Genomic DNA, 24,305 nt, shown 5'->3' with positions numbered 1-24,305 from the left:
TATGTGTGCGAGTCAGGCACCAAAGCAGAAGCTTCTGGAAGCAAAACAGTGATAGTGAGAGAGTGATGCTATAATTGAGTAAACAAGTAGGCGAAGCACTGTAAACAAGAATATAAACTGACTATAAACTGACCACATAAAGAATCAGTGAAGTATAGCGTTAGCTAAAAGGTGAGCCAATGTCTCAAATTTTATTGGTGTCATAAGAAACATTGTGGTAACCCCTCACATTTGTTGGCAAAGGTAAAGGTCTGGATTCTAGCAGGATTTTGGAGTAAAATAAAGGGAAATACTCATAAGACTTAAAACTGAGCTAACCTTTGAAACCACAAATCACAAAATTGTTCATAATTATTGTTTCTTATGATAACAGAGTTCATGCTATTTCTTGTAGGCACTGATCGTCTGGAGGAAGAGAAATTAATTCAGGAGTGGTTCACACTGGTTAACAAGAAGAATGCCCTAATAAGGAGACAAGACCATCTCCAGTCACTGTGAGATTTCACACAAAAGCATATTATCTTCTGCTTGTAGAACTTTCTCTGTGCTAATGATAGTTTAAACACATTAACCTGTATGTAACATCAATCTGGACCTCACTGTTTTCCAATTCCCTGGCAGTCAAGAGGAACAGGATTTGGAGAGGAGGTTTGAACTGCTAAAGAAAGAGCTTAGGGATCTCATGGCTGTGGAGGGTAAGTTCACATCTCAGCACAATCTTACATCACAAACACTCATATTAAGCATAAAAAAATACATAAAATGTATCTCCAAGAAAATGTGCACTTGTGTGCAAATATGTTTGACTACCATAGATTTGTTATTTTTTTATTATGACACAAACCAAAAATATAGGATATATGTAGCTACAAAAAAAAAAAAAAACAATTTTCAGAGCAAATTTGTTTCAATTGCCAAAAGTCTGTATTTAGTATAACCTCTCTTGGCACTGAGTCATATCAAGTCAATTCTATTTTGTAATGTGAGGGGGGTAAGCAGGATTCAAAATGATGTTTATTAGCAGAAAGCTGCACAGTTAGTGCTTAACACAGTTAAATACATGAAACACTGAAAGATGAGCAATGGTTACAATATGCCTTAAAATAAATGAGACCCACACGCACTGCATGACGTTGACGAGATAAGACACAGGTGGGATGGATGAAAGCACGCACATTGAACCACACCCAAAGGAAATACATATATGGACATAACCAGATGCAGACTACATGTACACTTACCCAAGTGGGAGGGGCCAGGGGCTGTACCATGACATATTTATATAGCACTTTTTACAACACATGCTGTCACAAAGCAGCTTTACAAACGCATGGGTCCAAATCCCTAATGAGCAAGCCAGGGGCAATAGTGGCAAAGAAAAACTCCCTAGGCGCGTCCACTGGTGACATCAGCACATCCATTCACATCATTGGCACATCTATTGGCAAGCCAGACCATTTTCTCTGTGCTTTCATGGAATTGTCTCTGTAGAAGCATGTAACCAAGATACAAAATGCAGCATATACAGTGCCTCCAAGTAGTATTCAACCCCCTGCAGATTTTGCTAATTTCTCAAGTTGCAAATAAGTTAGAGCCTTCAAACTTTGAACAAGAGCTGCATTTATTAAAAGATGCATAAATATTATGTAACGTTCTGCGTAGCGCAGAGCAGGGAGGCGGACACAAATGCTGAGGAGAGTGAGATTTATTAATAGGAAATCCAAACTCAGGGTCATACAGGCAGGCATGGGTCGAACCAGATGGGCAGTCAGAACATGGAACAAAACCAAGACAAAGTGACATGACTAAACCAGAACACAAAACCAACCGTAATGCAGACACTCGAACAAACACAGGGCACCGTGGCAGAACAACAAGAACAAGGCGAGTACATACAGAAACAATAATGAACCGCGACATACAGGACCAAACACCAGGATTAAATAGGCAAGGGTAAACGAGGAACACATGAACAACTCTAACAAGTGGGCAGGGTTACAAAATACCAGGAGGGACTAGGGACACACATGGCTAACAAAACAAAACACGACTGAATGACAGGAGAAGGAGCTAATCGTAACACATTATGAACCAAAAATATAAGTTGCTCAGTTAAATTATAATACATTTTAAGCATAAACATTAGGGTCAATTATTATTCAACCCCTAGATTTAATATTTTGTGGATGCAGATCTTCTCCAAGTTCTCTAGGTTCTTTAGGTTCTTTGGGTATCTCATGTGGGTCACTTTGATCTTGAGCTCCTTCCACAAGTTTTCAATTGGGCTAAGGTCAGGAGACTGACTAGGCCACTGCAACACCTTGATCTTTTCCCTCTTAAACCAGGCCTTGGTTTTCTTGGCCATGTGCTTGGGGTCATTGTTCTGTTGGAAGATGAAATGATACACCATGCTTGACTGTAGGGATGGTATGCAGAGCCATCCTGTTGCCAAATGTCCCTGGTGTGGTTGGCACCATAGACCTCGATCTTGGTCTCATCAGACCAGAGAACTTTGAACCAGTCTGTCTCAGAGTCCTCCAAGTGATCATGAGCAAACTGTAGATGAGCCTTGACATGACACTTTGATGGTAGAGGTACCTTACGGGCTCGTCTGGAATGGAGACCATTGCAGTGGAGTATGCTACTTATTGTATTGATTGATACAAATGTCCCCACGGCCATGAGATCTTCCCGGAGCTCCCTCCTTGTTGTCCTTGGGTCAGCCTTGTCCATTTGGACAAGCCTGGCCTCAAAACTTTGAAAGGCTGTCCAGACAGTGGAAGCTTAACAGTAGTTCCGTAAGCCTTCCACTTCTGGATGATGCTCCTAACGTTGGACACAAATATGCCCAACTCCTTGGAAAGGCTTTTGTACCCCTTGCCAGCCTTGTGACCCACCACAAATTTGTCTCTGATGGATGCTTTTATATGGGGAGGGGCTTTTATATTCAGAAAAGGTGGCAAAAAACAGATAATTAATCCAAGCAGATGAAGCTCATTGTTCTTTATGCCTCAATTACTTCTTAATACTTGAGGGAACCAAACAGAATTCTGGTGGTTTGAGAGGTTGAATTGACCATCTGATCAAACTTTTCACACTTTAAAAAAATAATACACAAAGAAATATTATTTGTGTCTGCTTCTCTGACAAATTTTTGCTGCACTGCATTTCATATGTCCAGGCTGATCTACAGTCCAAATATCACCAGTCCAATTAACAAATGTTTAAACCTGATAAATCTACATGGGGTTGAATCATACTTTGAGGCACTGTAGCAGCATAACTAAAGGGAGGGGGCTCCCTTTATCAAAGTTCAGGGTAAATTATAAGCTTTGATATCTTCCTCGGCAGCTTCCTGAGCATGTATTCTGTAGATATTAAACATTGTTCTGAGTTTTGCCAGTAAGTCTCCCTAGAGCTTCAATGCCACCCATCCCACACAATTTTTCTGTAATATATATTTTGACACACACTCTCAGACAAGGTTTTGAAGCCCATGTGTGTCATATCCAATGCTCCTCCCCTTCAATGTTTTTTTTTTTTTTGCTGTAGACTGGAAGAAGACCCAGGCCCATAAAACCAGAGAGCAGTTGTTGCTACAGGAGTTGGTGTCTTTGGTTAACCAGAGGGATGAGTTAGTGCACAACATGGATGCCAAAGAAAGAAGGTGAGATTGGTTTATAATGGATACACAGGATACTGGATACTGGAGTGTGTAGATTTAGTAATTGCACAGACACTGAATATTCTGATTCTGTCTGAAATATTTGCTGTGATTACTAGAACAGTGTTTCACTGTAAAGATTTACAGAACTGTGAATATAAGAGTTGATATCTCAAGCTGTTAATAATCTTTATTTATATAGTGCCTTTCTCACACTTAAGGTTGCTTTAAATTGATACAGGAGGGACAGTTATTTAATTGTTTACAGGAGGAAGGTGATGAAAATGTAGAGAAAAAAGATATGCTTACAGTTGAGACTTGAAAGAGGAAAGAGAAGAGCAGAAATGGTGATTATGGTAATGTGTTCCATAGTTTGGAAGACAAGCATCAGTGTATAGAGAGGGCAGTATGGGTATAGGAGGTCAGCTAAACTATATAAGTGGGTGTGAGACACAGTTGGAGTTGTGATTAGTTTGCGGTGAACAGCAACTTATATTGAGGGCAAATCCATAAACAGAGTCATGGTCACTGTCCATGGACATATCTGCAGGGCAGTCAGAAACAGAAAGAAAGCCAATACGACACAAATGAACGAAACACGACATACTTAGGAAGATACATGGCAATATAACAATAACAAGAAATACTCAGGACTTAAATACCAAACAAACCATATACACAGAACTAGAAACAGTTGAACACGAGAACAAGAAGCGTGATTATAAATAAACAGGCGGAGATGACCTAAACACACAGAAAACGTAAACACAAGCATGAGGAACAGGAAAACAAGACATGATTGACAGGTGGGGGGGGGGGGGGGGGGGGGACTAGCCGTGACAGGGTGCCAGACTGTGCAATGGTTGGTATGTGAGCTGGAGAAGTTTAAACTGAAGGCGCTGTCAGATAGCAAACCAGTGGAACTGATGGACAATTGGAATAATTTTTTGAATGTAAAAGAATTCTAGCAGCTGAGCTTTGGACAAGCTGAAGTGAGTGGATGTATTTATTGAGTAAATGGAGAGAATGATTAAATAAACAAGACAGGATATAAGAATATAAGAATGAATAAGAATAAGAATTTCAGCATCATGTCTGTTGGGCATAAATTAATTTTTATCTTGGAGTTGGAAGAAGACATTTTTAAACAATGATTTGGTTTGAGGTTCAAAGGAAAGTGTGGAGTTGTTGATTCCTTTGTGTGGTGTAATTAAGTAACATAAAGCTTGGTGATTAAAAAAACAACACATCAAGGATAGCGATAAAATTGTGGTGTTCGAAATGTATGAAGTTTTGATTGTCATTATCTGTCATGTTCATCACCATCATATTTATCCCTGTCAATCTGTCCATGCAGGGCTCTGGAAGAAGATGAGAGGTTGGAAAGAGGCTTGGAGCAGAGGCGTATAAAGTACGGCAGTCGGAAAGAGAAGTGTGCATTACAGTGAAGGATGTAGGGACCTCAAATGAAGAGAATGTGAGCATGAATGCGAAAGGTGATCTGACATCACCTCCGTGCACTGTGCCAAGTGACGAGTTACTGTTCGTTAACGCAGCATAAAAAGAAACGATGAAGAGGAGAAAGCTGAATGTTGCCATGTGGTCTTCGTATCAGACTAAAAACAGGGGTATGGAGAAGTATGGGAGTCAGAGTGAGGGAATATTCTGCCCTGTTAGGCATCAAATAAGGAGAACAGATGTTTTCTTTTTAAAATAGATCACCCAGTTCCTTTTTGTCTTTGAGACAATTTGTGGAACCAACTGAAATGGTTATTTATAAAGGTTCACTTTCATGTTTATAAATGTTGAAGATGCTACTTTGTGTTTTGCAGTTTACATATTACATATATTTTAATCAAAATGCAACATAACTGTGGAAGTGCTGTAATGTTTGCCTTAAAAGTGTATCCTCACAGCTTGTTACATGCAAACAGCACATTACATTTTTCACTAGAAAAACTTCAAGGGTTAAATTTTATAAACTAATGGTTAAAAATAAAATTTTAATGTTTGACTAAATAATTTATAATACTTGTGAAGAACAAAGAAGGTTTTGTTACAAATCGGTAAAATTTAAACCAGACTCATTGTATCTGCTATCATACAAAGATCTGTTGTTACACAAGAAACTATAGCAGACAAAAATGTTCAGCAAAACAGCATGGAATAGTGTGAGAAAATCTGTTTACTGAAGATGTAGAAATTGGGTAAATAAATATGAGCTATTGCATGATCCTATAAAGAATTTTTTAGTGGTATGACCATTTGGTTGCTTTGTAGTTTTGAAAACCATTCTGACTTCAAATAAAGCAAATATCATCAAAGCAACAATACTGCAGTTTCTCTTAGTAGGTTAGTTTTATAAATGTATAGATGCAGACTGGTTGCTCTGTACAAATGCACAAGCTGAGAATGGGTCTTTGGTCAGAAACTGGCAATTGATGAAGGGATGGTTAACACAAATTCTGCACCTACAAAACACCTATAAAGCAGGTGGCTCAAATAAGGTGGCTGTTAAGAATAAATGCCTTACTGTAAAGTTTACCCAACCACTGCTCTAACTAGTCATTCTCTGGAGCAAGATTTATTATGAAAGTTTTTTTTAACAATTTAGTTTGTGGTTTGTTTAACATATGCAGTGTTTTTAAAGTTCTATACCTTGCATTGCTGGCAATAAACATGGTCAGTGTGTGTCATGGGACAAAATAGTGGTTGGTGCATGAATTTGTCAGGAACGTTTCCTCTGCAAGTTCCTGAACAGTATTATTTAAGGCACCCTTGGATGTACTACTGCTAGAGATGGGTCATTATTGTGTGTGCTGTTCTGTGAATGGGTGTCTGATTTTGATTTCATTCTTTTAAAATGTGTTGGTCCTGAGAGGTTTTGGTTCTGTGTTAATCCAGAATTCTTCAAGTCTTCACATACTGCACTGTTAGAGTTGCACTATCCGGATGTCTGCTTTAGAAATAAAATTTATTTTAGACATGTCTCAAATGTTTTAATACTTTCCAAATTCTCTGTGTAAGTGTTTGTCAAATCTCGACTATTTGACGAGTGATGATGAAATATTAAAGCCAGGGAAAAATATCTTAAAAAAGCATATCAGTTATGATACAATGATCACATTCGGGAAACAAAGCACAGTGAGTACTTCATTAAGACTCTTCTGGTATGTGGTTGCTGCATCTGCTGCATTCAGAATAGAAGAATGCTCTTTAGACCTGTAACAACATATTTTTTATTTGTTATAATTCAGCATATTTTTATCCAAGGAAGTCATGTGACCATAAAATGAAATCTAGACGCGAGAGAAGGAAGTCAGATATCCACTAACTGAGCTCAGCAAAAGAATAATAAATGTTAAGTCTGTTGTGGTTAAATCACCCAGGAAACAGGCAGCCTTAAGAGCACATGGGGTTGAGATCTCCCAGCTGTTCCCACTACTCTGTTCTGTATCAACAGTCAAAACTAGTAACACACTGGTGACTTAGAATATGTCTATTTGTCAGAGAAAATTGGCCTATATAGGATGCATTAGCTTTTTAAAAATTAGAATGTAAATATGAGGGCAGTCATGGCCTGGCGATTAGGGAACTGGTCTTGTGACCGGAGGGTCCTGGGTTTGATTCCCAGACAGGCCATGACTGAGGTGTCCTTGAGCAAGGCACCTAACCCCAACTGCTCCCCGGGCGCCAGGGCTAGGGCTGCCCACCGCCCTGGGCACGTGTGATCCACAGCCCCCTAGTAACCACTAGTGTGTGTGTGTTCTGACTGCACAGATGGGTTAAAAGCGGAGGACAAATTTCGATTGGGGTGTAAAAATCACAATTGACAAAATATGGTACATTTCATTTCATGAGCATGGTTTTATATGCAGCATGCAATGGAATTTGTATCTAAAAGTACCAGAAACAAATCCAAATTTGAATCCAATAAGTACGTGTGTAGGTAGGTGTGTACAGTGTAGTAGAACTTGCATACACTGACCATTCTGTACCATGGAATGGTACAATAGGGCATACACATTAAGTTCCCTGCATACAAGTTCCCTGAAAAATTATGTTCCAGAGAAACTTAAGGGAGAAACTCTAAGGAAGAAGTGTTTTACTTCTTCTAAGGAAGTTCTAAGTGTTTTAATTCTTCCAAAAGTATAACCTCCAACTGTTTTTTTATCCACTGTTTTTTAAATCAACTTCTCAGTAAAGTGGAACCTTTTGTCTTATGATGACAGAAAATTTGAAAAAGAAGAAGTGAAAGACAAATGGACTAATAATGCACAAACGATTTTGGCCTTTGCAAGCACTGTGTCATCAAAGTCCTAGAAGGTTAACGTCCCTGAACCAAATTTATTTTTAAACTGGGAAGTAAAACTCATATTCACATGATAAGGGCTTTGACACATGAAGTAAAAAAAAAAAAGTAAAAAAAAAAGTAGTTTTTGTTGAAATGGCTGCTGTAAAACATTGGTGCATGTCTAAGGTATTCTTTTTAGACATGCTCCAGTCTTCCCCAGCGAGTACGGCTGGGGAAGACTGTCTCAAACACGTGGACTTTAAGCACCGGATCTCCCCAGGGCTGTGTACTTTCCCCTCTGCTCTTCTCCCTGTACACCAACTGCTGCAGCTCCATCCATGACTTTGTCAAACTAATTAAGTTTGCGGATGACACCACCCTCATTGGACTCATCTCCGACGGTGATGAGACTGCCTACAGGAAGGAGGTGGACCGGCTGGTGACCTGGTGCAGCAACAGCAACTTAATGCTCAACACCCAGAAGATAGTGGAGATGACTGTGGACTTCAGGAAAGCCACAAGCCCCCTGTCCCCCCTTATCCTTACCGACACCCCCTTCACCACTGTGGACTATTACCGGTTCCTTGGTACCACCATCACCCAGGACCTCAAGTGGGAGCTGAACATCAGCTCCCTCATCAAGAAGGCCCAGCAGAGAATGTACTTTCTGCGGCAGCTGAGGAAAGCCAAACTGCCGGCCCAGATGATGGTACAGTTCTACACGGCCATCATTGAGTCCATCCTCAGCTCCTCCATCACGGTGTGGTATACCGGGGCCGCTGCCAGGGACAGACAAAGGCTGCAGCGCATCGTGCGCTCTGCTGAGAAGGTGACAGGCTGCAGCCTCCCATCTCTCCAAGAACTGTATGTCTCCAGGACGGTGGGGAGAGCGGATCGGATCATGGCAGATCCTTCTCACCCCGCACGTGGACTATTTGATCCACTCCCCTCGGGCAGGAGGCTTCGGTCCATTCGGACCAGAACCTCCCACCCACAGGAGCAGTTTCTTTCCCTCTGCCGTTGGACTCAAGAACAGCATATAATCATTTTATTTATCTCTCACAACCCTGCCTTCGCCCTGCCTGTTGTTGTTTTGATGTTGCACCTTCATGCCGAAGCAAATTTCTAGTCTGCGAACCCTGTTCATTGACAATGGCAATAAAACTTTTTCTGATTCTGATTCCTGCCTCTTTGGATTGCTCAGTCTCAGGTCATTTCTAATACTAAGAATATAAAGGCACAAAATGGATGTAAATACCTGTAGTATATTTAATATACAGTTTTCTTGTTATATTTCATTAAAGGCAGTTCAGGGTATCCATCACATTTTAAGAATATATGAAAATTGTTATCATGTCATTTGTTCATATGAGTTAATGCAGATAAGAAACTGAGATATTTCTAGCAGTCACTCAATGACATGGGTATCTTAACTGATCCAAAACATTTATATGCAAAAATCAAATATTAGCATAATGTCAGGAAACATGAATGTGGGGTGGCCCTTGGAAACAATGAGATATACATCTCTAGTTTTAATAAATACTGTAGTCCTCAAAAATGACTTTATGTACCCTATGTTTTTCCAGAGTCATGGGTTTCCATTAGATTTGTAGTTAATCTGACAAGAGTACAGTATAATGCTAGGACTAGTGAAACAAAATTGAACCAATTTGACATCTAATAATGATATGTACTGTACCTAACCTGGAAAAAATACCCAGGCAAAGATTTACCATCCCAGGCAAAGTTCACACTTTAGCCCAGAACTCATGGCTGTTCTGCTTGTGCTATGGCAGGTGGCATTATGCTATTGGGGTAAAGACCCTTGACACAGGTAAAACACTAGTGACAGATGACTTCTTACACAACACTATTAAGATATTTAATATATTACAGATTGAGATCTGGGGAAATTGGAAGAAACGTCCTCAAACCATTTTGCAACCTCAAACCGTTCCTGAAAAATGTTTCCAGTGTGTGGGCACATTGTTCCTGTTCAAAGAGGGCACTGCCATTAAGGAATGCCATCAACATGAAGAGGTCTAGATAGTCAACAGCAATGTTTAGGTAGGTGATACGTGCCAAAGAAACATCCACACTCTGGGCAAACCAAGATCATTGCCCAGAGCATTACACTGCTGCCAGCTTGCCTCCTTCCCATCATGCACCTCTGGTACCATCTCTTCCCCAGGTAAACAAGGCATATGAGTCTGGTGGACTGTAAACTGTAAACTCTTTCAATTGTTCCACGGTCCAGTTCTGATGATCACATGCCCATTGTAGGAGCTTAAAGCAGTAGACAGGGTTTAGTATGGGCACTTTGAACAGAAAGTTGCAATGCCCCGGACACCATTCTATCATAGCCAGCAACAGTTTCTGTAATTTCTGCTACAGTAACTCTTCTGGGAGATCAGAACAAATGGTCTTCACGTGCATCAGTTTGTCTTGTATGTTCATAATCCTGTCATGGTTTCCCATTTGTCTGTCCTTGGACAGTCTTTGGGAGGTAATAACCACTGCATGCAGGAGTTGAAAGAAAGTTCAAGCTGTGGAGGGAGTAGTGAATAATAATTTATCAATTTATCACTATGCAGGACGTTGGAGTGAAGGTTTATCCATCTCTCACTGCATATCGCATCAAGATATAATTTATTTAATCAAGGCAATTAACAATTAAATAAATGTAATAAAATAAAACAAGATAAAAATCAGATAATGGGTCGTTTGTTTTTTTGCCGTTTTCTGATTTCAAAACGAAAATCGAATGGTCAAATCGGTACTAATAGGCGATGTTCAAATTATCTGTTGACGAATTAATCAACTTGATAACATTCACTTAATAACTTTTTATCTTGTTGTGTTGATTTGTACCTATACCTGTCACCGTGAATCGTCTCGAGAGAATGTCGCACGTGGAGAAGCCCCGAGGATTGCTGAAATTCGCAATAATGCACGTCAAAGACTGCGCGTTTAACTCCAGCCTTTACGATATAACTTGCGGTACATTTACTGGAACCATGAACAAGTTACGGAGGCGGATGAGTTGTGGGATAATATAACGAGTTTTTATTTTCCGTCCTAACTCACTCACAGTATAGCCTACTGTTTGGAAGTGTCTTGTTTTCATATAACAGTGATCCTTGAGGATATGGATATTGTCTTTTATTTGCTGAGTTTGTTTTTTTCCACACAGTTTTTTGGCACGACTGCTCAGTTGAACCCTATCGAAGGTAGGAAATGTAATAGCCTACTTAACAGTTCTTTATAGCTTCCGATTGTGGGCACGAAAGTATTACGACTTTTATTATGTGGATAATCTCCAACGTTGTTAAAAGCATTTCCAAGGACTGGAGCATATAACGTTTGAGATAAGGATGAGACCCTTACATTGAAAGTCAGTTTAAAAATTCTCTCCGTTATTGTGGGTTGTAAATTACATTATATAATGTTTAACCGCAGTTGTGTTTAGTAATTCACAAGTTGTGTTGTAATTAATTAAAAGTGCTTTTTCATCCTGGCTTATTAATTCAAATAATGTAATCAATTTACCTGACAAATTTAAACTTGGGAGTTTATGACTTATGAAACCTGTATCAAAGGGACCAGAGCCCCATGTACGATGCTTTTTGGAAATTCGGGACACACTAATTTGTGGAAAAATTCGGTCTTGATTTTGTCTGTCAGTGGCTCGTATTAGACAGCGACTAGAGAAAGATAGCGATGTACTTTGCCGAAATTCCCTGATTTTTAAAAAAAGTTTCATTTAGTCAATTCAGGCACAACTGGAGTGGTATGATCAATTTGTAATGGTGTTCAAACCTTTTCCAGAGGAAATATTACATTCGACATCACAGAAACGTTTACAATGGATATCTGAACCACAGAGATCTGTAAGTAAATGCAATTTCCCTTTGTTAAAAAGAATGTTTCGATATTCAGGTACACATCATAACATTTAAATTTTATAAATTATTTCTTCCAGTGGCAAGAAATAAACATGAAACTGGGACTGGACTTTGCACACTCTGTCTACCAAGGCTGTGAGGGGAAATATAAAAACAAGATGAAATCATTGTGGACTACATGGATTCCAAGGAAGGATGCCCATGAGATCCTGCTAGACTTGAATATTGCTCAAGATGACCAAACACCTGTTAATGTTGAGTTACTAGAGTCCGACAGGCCTGTGCAGAGTCCTGCCTTCCAGCAAGGGGGTCTGGAGGTTGTAGCTCCACATGCATTTCCTTACCCAGTCACCCCTGCAGATATGGCTCAACATTTATATCACGCTCAAGGACTTCATCTGGGGAAGATCTCAAAGAATGGCTTCCATCTGGGGTTCCACTACAGTGGGTCATGCATGTTCATTTCATCTGTGCGCATCTTCTACATGAAATGCCCAGGGTTTACAAGGAACCAGACCAACTTTGGAGAAGCTTCAGCGGGATCAGGGTGGAACGAAGGCCAGTGTGTGCATGGCGCTGAAGACCTTTCTGGTCCAAAGATGGAATGTCAATCAAATGGAGAGTGGGGTGCTTTGCATGGGTCCTGCATCTGTCTGCCTGGTTTTCAGGAAGAGGGTGATATTTGTCAAGGTCAGACAATATGTTCAGGTTGAACTCATTTAACATCTTCAACTAATCAAGTAATGCCATGTAGGGATTTGAGTTCCTAGAAGTCCTATAACTAATAATCTATAGACCATTCTCAATAACGTCAAACATTAAAAACTACATGGACTATGTAATGCCAGGGAAAGAGAAGTGACGTCAGTGTTGGCTTTAGTAATCACCCTTATGATGATGACTAAGGCTTGGTGTCAAAACACTGGACCTTCTTTGCATATCTTGCTGTCAGGCCACAAAAACAGAGCAACATCAAAGCCACACAATAAACAAAGCCATTTCATGCAGAAAAACAATTGACAATAATCAAAACAATTTAATAATCCTGCCATGAGATATCATGTGTATACATAAATCTTAGCTGCAGATTCAGATTGCTTAATTTGTCTCAATCACTTTGATATTTTCCTGGAGTTGTCAGGGAAACAGGACGCAGGGGTCAGTGGTAAGATATAGAGCTCACTTCATCATCATCATCATCATCATCATCATCATCAAAATCATTCTTCTTACTGTCTTTCCTGGTAAGGGTCTTTGAGAAGATCAGCCCAAAGGTTTCCAATCCTTGTGACCTCCTGTGAGATATTATATGTCCTGGGTTTGCCTCTGGACCTCCTTATAGTGAAGATATGAGATGAGGAGGCATTCTTATGAGATGCACAGACCACCTCAGTTGGTTCCTCTTGAGGAGAAGTGGTTCTACTCTGAGGCATTCCTAGATCATAAAGCTCTGCACCCTATCAGAGTGACTATTTAAACAACCTGCAGAGAAACCTTGTTTCTGCCACTTGTACTCATAATCTTACTCTTTTTATCACAACCCACATCTCACTATGTGCCCACAGGTGAGAGTGGGGATTGATCTCATGATTGAGCTTCCTTTAACTCATGAACCTTTAAATCATGAGATACTTAAACTCCTCCTGAAGAAGAAAAAAAAAATCTTATTTCACCTGAAGGGAGCATTCCATTATTCTCCAGGAGATAATAATCTACCGTAATCTCAGATTTGGAGTTGTTCCAACCTACTGAGAGGACATCATCACTTGCAAAATAACAGAGAAGCCACTTCTAGCTGTCCATCAAGACACAACACCATCCTTAGTGGTACCCTGATATCCCCTCCATGAAAAACACAAAAAGAACTGGATACAAGATACTTAGTGTCTCTTAGTGGACAATAACACTTATGAACAACTCCTTGTTTCCAAATACACAGCTAGTACTGCATCCATACCTATTCTGGATCACCCAAAGACATGATTACATGATTACACACTTTACAAGATTTTATTTTGCAAAATCTCTTTTGCTGAATCCAGTTCACCACCAAATGTTGACTACTTACCCCAAGTGTCTAACCTCAAGGTCATATGACATGATTTTGATGACTGACCTTCGGCCCAAGTTGCTATTGGATCATGTAACCTTGTGATCAAACAAATTGTTTTTTATGACATGTCATGACTTACACAGGAGTCTAATAACATTTACCCACACAGTTTCTAATCAGTGAGGTCATTGACATTGACAAAGACAGTCTAGGTGTCTTTCAGTCATTCCCAACATGGGTGCTGAAGTCCTCCAGCAGCAGACAGAAGGAGGCTCCATCTCAAGCACCTGCCCTACCTTACCATACACACAGAACAGTCACAGCATTCTTGTCTGAGAATCATAGACTCACTGAAGCAATTGTCTTGTCCATTGGGATGAACTCCAATTGTGTGGCCCTCAGCCTGGGTAGAAATAAAGTAGAAAGCACTCTGGGCAGGGTTTTTCACCACTGATATGCCTTTCAGCAGATTACATGTTTGCCTCTCTGTCTCTCTCTCTCTGTCTGTGGTTCTGTCAACTTACTGAAAGAGAAGTGGGCTTATAAGTAGGCTGCCATTAACCACACACAGGTGCAACCAACTTGTTGGTTCACCAAGGCTGTCTTTCCACCCCATAGGTTCAGGTTTCAGGGCCTAGAATCAGTCACATCATCTTTTAGTTGTTTACATTGGAATCCACCTGCCATGTGTCTTGCTCAGAACGGAAATGCACTGCCCTCCAAATGTACCATGTGTGAATACACGCTACCTTTCCTGGAGATATTGCTTGTGTTACTCTAAAAATGGGTGTCTTACAGGAGCAGTGAACTTTCTTCATTCCCAGGCAGTTTCTGTGGTGTCTGTTGTGGGCTGAAAACAACACTCCTCATAACCCATCCTAAAAAAGCTCATCAGAGACTAGCAGTCTGATCTCATGTGGTTCTGACATTTGGAAAGGAAAGTTTTGCCAGCACTGCAGGACTAAGAGATAGAATAGTAATGTTTGCATCACAGTATTGCTGTGTTGCTTGGGGCATTATTTGTGTGCCATATGGTACTTCACTTGCAAGAAAGCCAAAGAAAGCCAAATTCATCTTTTTCCAGAGCACTCTAGCAAGTCCAGTTGATAAAAGACTTGCACAACCTGTCATTATGATTTTACATCAAGCATCTAATTATTCCTTTTATACTGCCCGATAAAAATAAATAAATAAATAAACAAACATGCATATATATATATATATATATATATATATATATATATATATATATATATATATATATACATACACAGAATAAACCTATTGTGACGATGGGGTCGTGGTGAAGAATGAGACACAGAATACCTCTTGACTGACATCACTTTTAGATTATTTAACAATGATTGCACAATAGCGCACGATAAACATCCAAACACGCACACAGAAACGTGTAGACTTAGACAACGACGAGCACAGGACACTGCGCGAACGTACATTAAATAGACAAACCACATTAGCCCCACGTGATTACGAGACGAGTCACAGGTGAGACAGATTATCACACGACATAACCATAACCACGGAGATCCACTGACGCAGACAAAGCACGTGGACAACGTTAACACGCCCAAAAGGGAGGGGCCGGGGTCCTCAACGTGACACCTATGTGTAGACTAACAAGATTCTTTTCATCATATAGGTTTAATTTGGAAGCCAGTCTTAAGTGAGGAGGCCTAGGAGTTGTCAAATTTATGCTTTGTCTTCACAATGAAAAAAATGAAACATTTATTTTCACCATTGTGATTTTCCTTACACACAGCTTGTAAGCCAGGCACCTACAAGCCCAGCAATGACAGTGGACAATGTCAGCTTTGCCCATCCAATAGCAAAACATTACTGGAAGGTGCTTCCGAATGTGACTGTAATGACGGATATTCACGTCTACGGGACGACCCGTGGCATCTAGGCTGCACAAGTGCGTAATCTACTTTTTAATATACGAGATAAATTAAGAGAATGAGTAATTAATAGCACACGTTGCTATCAACACCATGAATATAACGTCTTGCTTCCACATCTGTCCATTATCTTCAGGATCCCCATCAGCGCCAGTGAACTTAACCATCCATCACTTGAACCACACAGCCCTGATACTGACCTGGGCTGCCCCTGCAGACCGCGGAGGAAGGGAGGAAGTGATGTATGATGTAGAATGCCATCAGAAAGCAGAAGAACCTCATGCTCCATGGGCTCCATGTGCTGACGGCACACATATTGCTCCAGCGTCCACAGGACTGAATGAGACAGTGGCAAACATTACCGGACTGCATCCGTATGTGAACTACCTCATCTCAGTCAGAGCACGTAACAGGATAACGGATAAAGTGCACTCTTCTGGATCTGTGCAGTCCATTACTGTGTGTGAGTGTTGATTCACAGCTCTGCTCAAACAAAGACGTGTTAAAAATGCCTCAGCAATTTGGTCACATCTTTAACTTTCAAAATAGTCCAAGTGAAAATGACTCAATATTAAAATATAAAGCAAAAGTATTTGTAAATGTTTGTATTATGGAATGTATGAATGTAAAGTTATCCGTATGGGCAGCATCAGGTGAAATTTCTGAAATGTACATGAACAGGGAAGACTCGCATCAATCCTCCTCCTGTACCAGTGGCTCCTTTCCAGCAGAGGGCGCAGCAGTTTTCATCTCCAGTGATTGTCGGTGTGGTGTGTGGAATACTGGTGCTCTTGGCTCTGACATCAGCTGGCTTCTACATTCTATGCCACAGCAAACGCCGGTAAACAATCAAACAAAAGCAACACGACAGCAACTATAAGAATTTATTTAAAAATGCATCTGTGATCCAGTTATCATGACTGCATCTGATCATACTGAAGAATATTATGATGATAACACATTACTACTGTGCAAGAAAAGACACACAAAAAAGACTAAGACTAATTTGCATATACCTTAAGCCTTTTCAGTGGAGCACAAGTTGTATTAACTAATTCGTCTGTAACTTTGTTGCATAAGCAAAGACCCCGACATGGAGCTCATGCCTCTGTCAGCTCATGGCAGAACATACCGCCGGTCTGAAGACGCCTTTCCCCTACCACAAACCACCAGTAAACACTCCCACCTATTACTCCACACCCAGGAAATACCTGTAACAGGGGTTGACAACTGTGGCACACTGTAGCACTGGGAGGGCTTCTGTATGGGCCAGTGGATTAAAAATGCAATTACTTATGAAGACCTAGAACAATCTCTCTTGCTCTCTTGGTCTCTCCCTCCCTCTAGGTTCACCTGAGGTGTCAGTCAGTGTGAGCCTGCTTCATGGTATCAGAGACGTGCTGGTAGATCGCAGCAGACTGACGCTGGGCAAGCAGATTGGGAAAGGTGCAGTAGAGAAATTCTTTACCCACTCCACCCACTCCCACATCCCCAACACCATCACCACTCCACCCACTCCCACATCCCCAACACCATCCCCACTCCACCCACTCCCACATCCCCAACACCATCCCCACTCCACCCACTCCCACATCCCCAACACCATCCCCACTCCACCCACTCCCACATCCCCAACACCATCACCACTCCACCCATCCCCCACATCCCCAACACCATCCCCACTCCACCCACTCCCACATCCCCAACACCATCACCACTCCACCCACTCCCACATCCCCAACACCATCCCCACTCCACCCACTCCCACATCCCCAACACCATCACCACTCCACCCACTCCCACATCCCCAACACCATCACCACTCCACCCACTCCCACATCCCCAACACCATCCCCACTCCACCCACTCCCACATCCCCAACACCATCCCCACTCCACCCATCCCCCACATCCCCAACACCACCCCCATGTGCCAGTGAACCATTCACATATCCTTAATCCCTGTCCTCACCTCATTCCCATGTGTTCACTAGTATCAAATGTGTAATTTTATGTGTAAATATTAGTTTTATTCTGGGTTGTTTATATAATTACTAGAACTACAAGATTACAGTAAATAGTAGGATACCAATATTATTTACAGTACTGCATACATAAAAATTTGTCCTTACACTTTATTTTTAAATTTTTGCAAGAAATGCATAAGAAATACAAGAAAATGTATAAGACTTTTCACAATTTCAACAAAATAGATAAAGAGACAATAATAAGAAACTAGAATATAATATGTTGTTCTAATCATCGACACTACTTCAAAGCTGCATCCATGCATCAAAATGCAATACATACTACTGTCTCATTATGTAAATATATTAAACTAATTATAGAATTGCCTACAATAGTATACTGCCATAGTCAGACTAGCCACTGGGAAACTAAAATGTAGTGCTTGGTTCTGAACAGTATGTCTGTCCAGTTTGAATAGCTCAAATCGTTTCCACATTTCCACATTGTTCTAAAAAGTGGCTGAATGTCATACTAAAAAGTGAATGTGAATACTGAATGTCATGTCTAGCCTACTTGACTATGTTTTCTTTCCCGTAACAGATGAGTGAGAGTTGATCAAATGATCGATGGACCTTTCACCTGAATATTTAGGCACAAATGCATACATTATACCAAACAAACAAAAAAGCAGAATCTGAAAATGTTTGCATTAAACTATGTGGAACTTCATGGTTACATTGTTACTATGGTCTTCAGAGACAATTTATTAGCATTCCTATGGAATTAATGTGAAGCGCATTCCAAATTCCTGTTGTAACCACAAGAATATTTATAATTCTGTCCTTATATGTGTGCATTACCTCTGATAGTGCAGTTGGTGCCTTCATTTGTCACCTGTAGAAGGCCAAGATACACACACTGAAACATCAAGATGATTTATGCCAATTATCTTGATTCAGTATTAAGTGTGCTATTCAAACGAAATATCTACTACTCTTTTCACCCAGTGAGGATGGATTCCCTCTTGACTCCTAGTATTCCTGAAGCTACTTTGTAACAAAGTGTGTTGTAAAGAAACTTACATAAATAAAAAAGACTTTTCACTGCTCCTGAACAATACAAATCCAGTGTGATGGCTGTACTGATTTGCTGTAGCATGGGGTCAGGGCATCTTTGCATTTGTGAATCTTTTTGATCTTTCATTCCTTTAGGAGAATTTGGGGCAGTATATGAAGGTACATTCTCCCCTCAAGAGGGTGATGACATTAAAGTGGCGGTGAAGACCATGAGAGGTGAGCAGTTAGTGAGAAAAAACCTCAGCTTCTAACATTATAAGCTGCACCCACCTATTGTCATATTTTGCAAAAATGTTCTATTAATGACCCCTTATCTGTCAAAGCATAGTAGTAAAGTGAGAAACCTTATATGGTGGGAAAGCTCAGGTCCTCAGACCTTTAAATAACTGAACCCCATGCTACTGACATTTACTTAGATTTAAAAATGTAACACATTGTGCTCTATTTGAAATTATGTAATGCTGTAAAATTTAAATTTTCAAATCTAACCTTTTTTTGTATGCGCTTACCACGCACCCACATTTATCCGTAGCCATGAATTGTTTTTGTTATGATTCTGACCACAGGATGCTGATTTTGGGTGGCAGGTAATTCTGAACCCAGCGGGGACACTTACACATGTAAAAACACTGCTGAGCCTGATACACTCATGCAAGGTCAACAGCCAGTACTATCACCCCAGTCTCAAGCCTGTGTAGAGAATAAACCAGTACCCAAATAATATCTGGCCAGCAGTGATAGTGTGTTCCAAAATTAGGCTGCATGGATGAAAATGGCCAGTGAGGATACGAGAGGTTTACCTTCTGTATGATCTTTTGTATGTGTCATTAACAAGTCTATAAAATTCCCCAAACATAGAACAGAGGGTGATGCTCTGAGGGTTGGACTCGTTTTGATTTGCGATGGCCGTTTTCTCTGTGTAAAGCATGCATGTAACAAAATGATTTGACATAAATAATAAATTATAAATCTCTTTATGTTCACATCCCATCACCCACACTCCGACTGTACATCTAATTAAACTCTAGAAATTATAGAGTGTATTATATTATATATTTGTGAGAAACAGCTAAATAAAAAAGATTAGTATTATTTGGCCATCTAGGCCATCATAAGTCCTGTTTACCTGTGTTAAAAATGGTTATGTATTTGTCCCTCTGCTCATTTTCTAATGTGAAAACCAAAATATTCAACCAAAAATATCTATTCTGGGTTTTATTACATTCTCTGTGGCTCAGGTATGCAATCTTGGTGTTATTCTAGACTCCACCCTTTGGACACCCATATTAATAATATAACTAAGACAGCGTTTTTCCACCTAAGAATTAGTGCCTGGCTATGCCCTTCTCTTACCGATTCAGTAACTGAAACGCTGGTATACCCTTTTGTCTAATTAAAGCTAGACTAGTGCATTTCTGTTTTAATTGGGCTCCCAGCCAGCAGTAATAAGCTGCACTATGTGCAGAATTCAGCAGCCAGAGTTCTTACGCGAACCAGGCCATGGGAACATATTGGCCTAACTATTAGAGACTAGCATTGGTTGCCGTATCGCACACAGTTTAAAATACAGCTCCTGGTGTTGACATTTCTGTATGGCCTGGTCCCTCCACACCTTTCTGCCTCTCTGTCATATACTGCCCTACTCTTTCCCTGTGATCTGCAGATGCACATTTGCTGTCTGCTCATCCTGTAGGGTTACATATGAATGGAGAAAGTGCATTTAGTGTAGTTGGTCTTAAGTTGTGGAACACCATCCCATTGTACCTCCATACTTGCACATCTCTATCTACTTTTAAGATGTTTAAAAAAACACATTTATTTAGGATTGTGTTTTCAACTGTACAGTTTTAAGTATTTTATGGTTGTTCTTGTTTGATCTTGGTTGTAAAGTGTCCTTGTGTGTCTTGATAGGCACTTATAAATAAAATCCTATTATTTTTAATAAAATATGATCACCCTAGTGTAGCTAACAAAGTGGACAGCTAGTGTAGATGCAGGGTGCTTGTTTGTATTAAAGTGTGAGATGAGTAAATATTGTTTATGAATTTTAATGCAGTTGGAATTTACAGTGAGGGCGAGCTACAGTCTTTCCTTAAGGAAGCTGAAATCATGCGGCACTTTGATCATGATAACGTGGTGAAACTTCTAGGTAATGTATGGCATTTTTAAACATGTTGTTCCAACCACTCCCACATTCAGTATTCAAAAACATAATAAACAAATAACTGTGGTTGTTGTTAAGAGTTGCAGCATAAGAGTTGTCAAGGGTTACAGGTTACAGAGTGAAACTGTCTGAAACTTCAAACTAAAAGATCATGCATATTTTATATTACTTTTCTTGTAGATATCATATATTCAAGTGAATTCATATGAATTCTGCATATAACTTATATTAAATTCCTTTTCGCTAAAGATTACATATTTATGATTTATCTTGACATAAATATTTTGTTTTGAAAGGAAGGCTTGCATAGTAACATAATAAACAGCATAAATATGTAAAATCCAAATGCCAGTGTAGAACATAAAACAGATGGAGTTTTGACCAATTTCTCTGAACTACCGGTGTTCTGATTATGAGTATTTACTTCTCATATCTGTCCACCAGGTGTCACTCTTGAGAGGGAACAGGATTCATCTATCCCTGTCCCACTTGTCATCTTACCATTCCTGAAACATGGAGACCTGCGAAGATTTCTTATAGCTACCCGTTATGGTGACATTCCTATGGTGATCACCATATTACATTCCCACATGCACAGGTGCACACACCTGTGCACATGAGCATTCTCGGTAAAACAAGTAATTGCAGACATGTCCATACAAGCACAAGCAGCATGCAGTGCTGAGCCACATAAACAATAATGAAATATTATGTTATCCTTTGCAGCTTTGGTAAAACCAACTTTGTGCTTGATTTCAGTTCGTACCTCACCAGAGCCTTCTGCGTTTCATGGTTGACATTGCCACAGGCATGGAATATCTCAGTACCAAGGGCTTCCTGCACAGAGACTTGGCAGCACGAAACTGCATGTGAGGCAATGGTGTGGGGGGTGGGGGGGGGGATCTGTAGCACTACACCAAACTAGAGCATTTTGTGTTTCACCAATCGAGAGCATTTTGCATTACACCAAACTAGGACATTTTGTGTTACATCAAACTAGGGCATTTTGTGTTTTTTTAATTCTTTGATAATTATTCCTTTCTCACTTACTGACAACCACCCACACATGCACACACACAAACACACAGGTTGGGCGATGATCTGCATGTGCGTGTGGCTGACTTTGGCCTGTCAAAGCAGATCCTTTGTAGTGATTACTACAGGCAAAGGGTGGTTATCCGAATGCCAATCAAGTGGATGGCCATAGAGAGCCTCTCGGAGTCCGTCTACACCACCAAAAGTGATGTGGTGAGTCCCAGGGCAGCCAGATACTGCTCTTTAAAGTGAACCTTAAAAAGCAAACAAGGAATGGTATGCGGTTCTTGTTTTTTTGTCTCTGTGCCAGTGGTCCTTTGGGGTGACCATGTGGGAGATCGTGTCCAGGGGGAAGACTCCTTACCCTGGCATCCCCAACCACGAGCTCTTGGAGCTGCTGGAGGGTGGGCATCGCATCAAGCAGGGTGACTGTGACTGTGAACTGTGAGTGCACCGTCATACTTGCTGAACATGAAGTACAAGGTATTGGGCGCCACCTTAAAATACGAATGCTGGTAGTGACACTTTGCTGACTGTGGACAAATTTGTCAGTATCTTGTCAGGTGCTTACATGCTGCAAAATATTCTGAAGCACTCTCCGTAACTTCCTCTGTGTCCAGACCCATGCAATCAGGGTAAAGCCTATTAATAGGACATGAGGGGAACAATGTACGAGATTCAAAGGCTTCCATGCACAAGCCATACAATAGAGGATGCTTAGCATGCTGAGGAAATTAAAGTCACTGAATTCATTATTTGTTGACATGAACAAGGTCAACGGTGTTGCTCTGTGCAGCTCTTAATGAGTAGCTGAATGTCACACTGTTTGACGTGGCTAAGTGATGAACGTCTGTGAATCATTTGGTCTTCTCTGACCTCTCTCCCCCTCCTTTCTCCTCCCAGCTATGAGGTGATGTTTAGCTGTTGGCACAAGGACCCCTCTAAGAGGCCCTGTTTTGCACAGCTGGGCTGCAGGCTCAAAGCTCTCCTATCTAAGCTTCCGCCACTGGAGGCAAGTATGGAGGCACGTTACATCAACCAGGGCTTGGAGCTGGCCAATGGGAGCCTGAGCAGCGCTGCAGACCCCGCCCCTGATGGGGCTGAGGGGAACCTTTACCTGCCTGCACCTGTGGGCTGCACGGACAGGGACGGATACCTGCTCAGCGGTAAAAGTGAGACTTAGACCAGAAGAATGGAAGAGCAAGGAAGCACAAAATATGCTGTATTGTATGTGTGTGTGTGTTCATCCAAAATGTGCTTATTTTATCTTTTGAAGCTGTCAAACGGGGAATCTTCATCACATTCAGTCTTAGACCTTTTTGATTATTCTGATCATTTTCAAGTAGCCTAAGCTTAAAAAAACCAACTGTCGTAATTGTCATTCAATAAAATGAAAGGTATACCTGAATCCCTTGTTTGTCTGTTTATGTAACTGATATAATCAATATAGCTGAAGTGACAGCTAAGCTGGATTACTTTCATGTTGTGTCCAAAATTTACATTTTCTCTCCACATCATGTGATTGGCCACTTGTTCAGGCCATTGTATGGACACCACCAGACCTCGTAAACATTCATCATAAAGCTTGTTTTCTTTTCCTCTAGTCATAAGACACATCTGTTTAACACATCTTAGAGAGACCAATCAATATTCCACAGAAACAGACCGATTAACTTGACTCCTTTAAGGGCACTCAGAGGAATAACCAGTGTTATAGCAACTATTCCACTTATGCCATCCTGACCAAGACAGTTTTCTCAAAAGTTATCGATAAAATTCACAGCAAAATCACCTCTGTCAAAACCAGGAGGCAGACGGCTCACCTTCATTTGATCAAAAAAATCACTCCATGCCTATATTGTGAACTTATGTTTCCATGCCATAAAACTAACAGTCTGGCCAGATGTAAGGTTACATTGTGCCCCAGGTCCCCATTATCCTCTTATGACCTGGTTGCAAGCCTATATTCTCTCTCATTCAGCAAACCTAACACTGTTTGTTCACCAATCGACCGGCCCGGTCTGTGACATATAGCATTCTGATTTCAGACCCCCCCCAACACTGCTGCATATCCACTCTAACCCAATTTATGACACAGTGAACTGTTGAAGGCACAATTTTATAACAAGGCAAACAAAATTTATAAGCATTTTTGTTTGAAAGGATGATCTGGATATTGCTATTGAACAGAAATTCTCTCCTAATGACATTCAAGTGTGTTCTAA

At 40.5% G+C, this 24,305-nt stretch overlaps 2 protein-coding genes across 13 annotated transcripts in view; both read left to right on the top strand.

Annotated features, from left to right (window-relative positions):
- Positions 1-6,653, top strand: part of ehbp1l1a (EH domain binding protein 1-like 1a) — a 49,124-nt gene extending 42,471 nt beyond the window's left edge. For all 11 annotated transcript variants that reach the window (XM_076973104.1, XM_076973101.1, XM_076973108.1 and 8 more), the window contains 4 exons: positions 395-494; positions 622-695; positions 3,553-3,667; positions 5,022-6,653. In XM_076973104.1, coding sequence (XP_076829219.1) covers positions 395-494; positions 622-695; positions 3,553-3,667; positions 5,022-5,112 — 380 coding nt within the window. In that variant the 3' untranslated portion in view covers positions 5,113-6,653. The remainder of the gene's footprint in view (positions 1-394; positions 495-621; positions 696-3,552; positions 3,668-5,021) is intronic.
- A 4,404-nt stretch (positions 6,654-11,057) lies between these two features.
- LOC143475139 (tyrosine-protein kinase receptor UFO) lies at positions 11,058-23,488 on the top strand. 2 transcript variants are annotated; one of them, XM_076972884.1, is made up of 15 exons: positions 11,058-11,191; positions 11,790-11,851; positions 11,944-12,556; positions 15,700-15,855; positions 15,975-16,301; positions 16,520-16,679; positions 16,919-17,010; positions 17,186-17,284; positions 19,017-19,097; positions 20,938-21,030; positions 21,490-21,611; positions 21,805-21,914; positions 22,134-22,293; positions 22,391-22,524; positions 22,984-23,488. In XM_076972884.1, exons 1-15 carry the CDS (start codon positions 11,110-11,112, stop codon positions 23,261-23,263), a joined length of 2,571 nt encoding a protein of 856 aa, XP_076828999.1. In that variant the 5' UTR covers positions 11,058-11,109; the 3' UTR covers positions 23,264-23,488. The 2 variants fall into 2 exon arrangements, with proteins under 2 accessions (XP_076828999.1, XP_076829000.1); XM_076972885.1 differs by lacking the exon at positions 22,984-23,488 and having other exon boundaries at positions 21,490-21,643.
- Positions 23,489-24,305: the final 817 nt, after the last annotated feature.

This window comes from Brachyhypopomus gauderio, chromosome 14 (assembly GCF_052324685.1).
Source record: "Brachyhypopomus gauderio isolate BG-103 chromosome 14, BGAUD_0.2, whole genome shotgun sequence".
Lineage (NCBI taxonomy): Eukaryota > Metazoa > Chordata > Actinopteri > Gymnotiformes > Hypopomidae > Brachyhypopomus > Brachyhypopomus gauderio.
The sequence above is the reverse complement of the archived record's forward strand: the minus strand, read 5'-3'. Positions and strand labels throughout refer to the sequence as shown.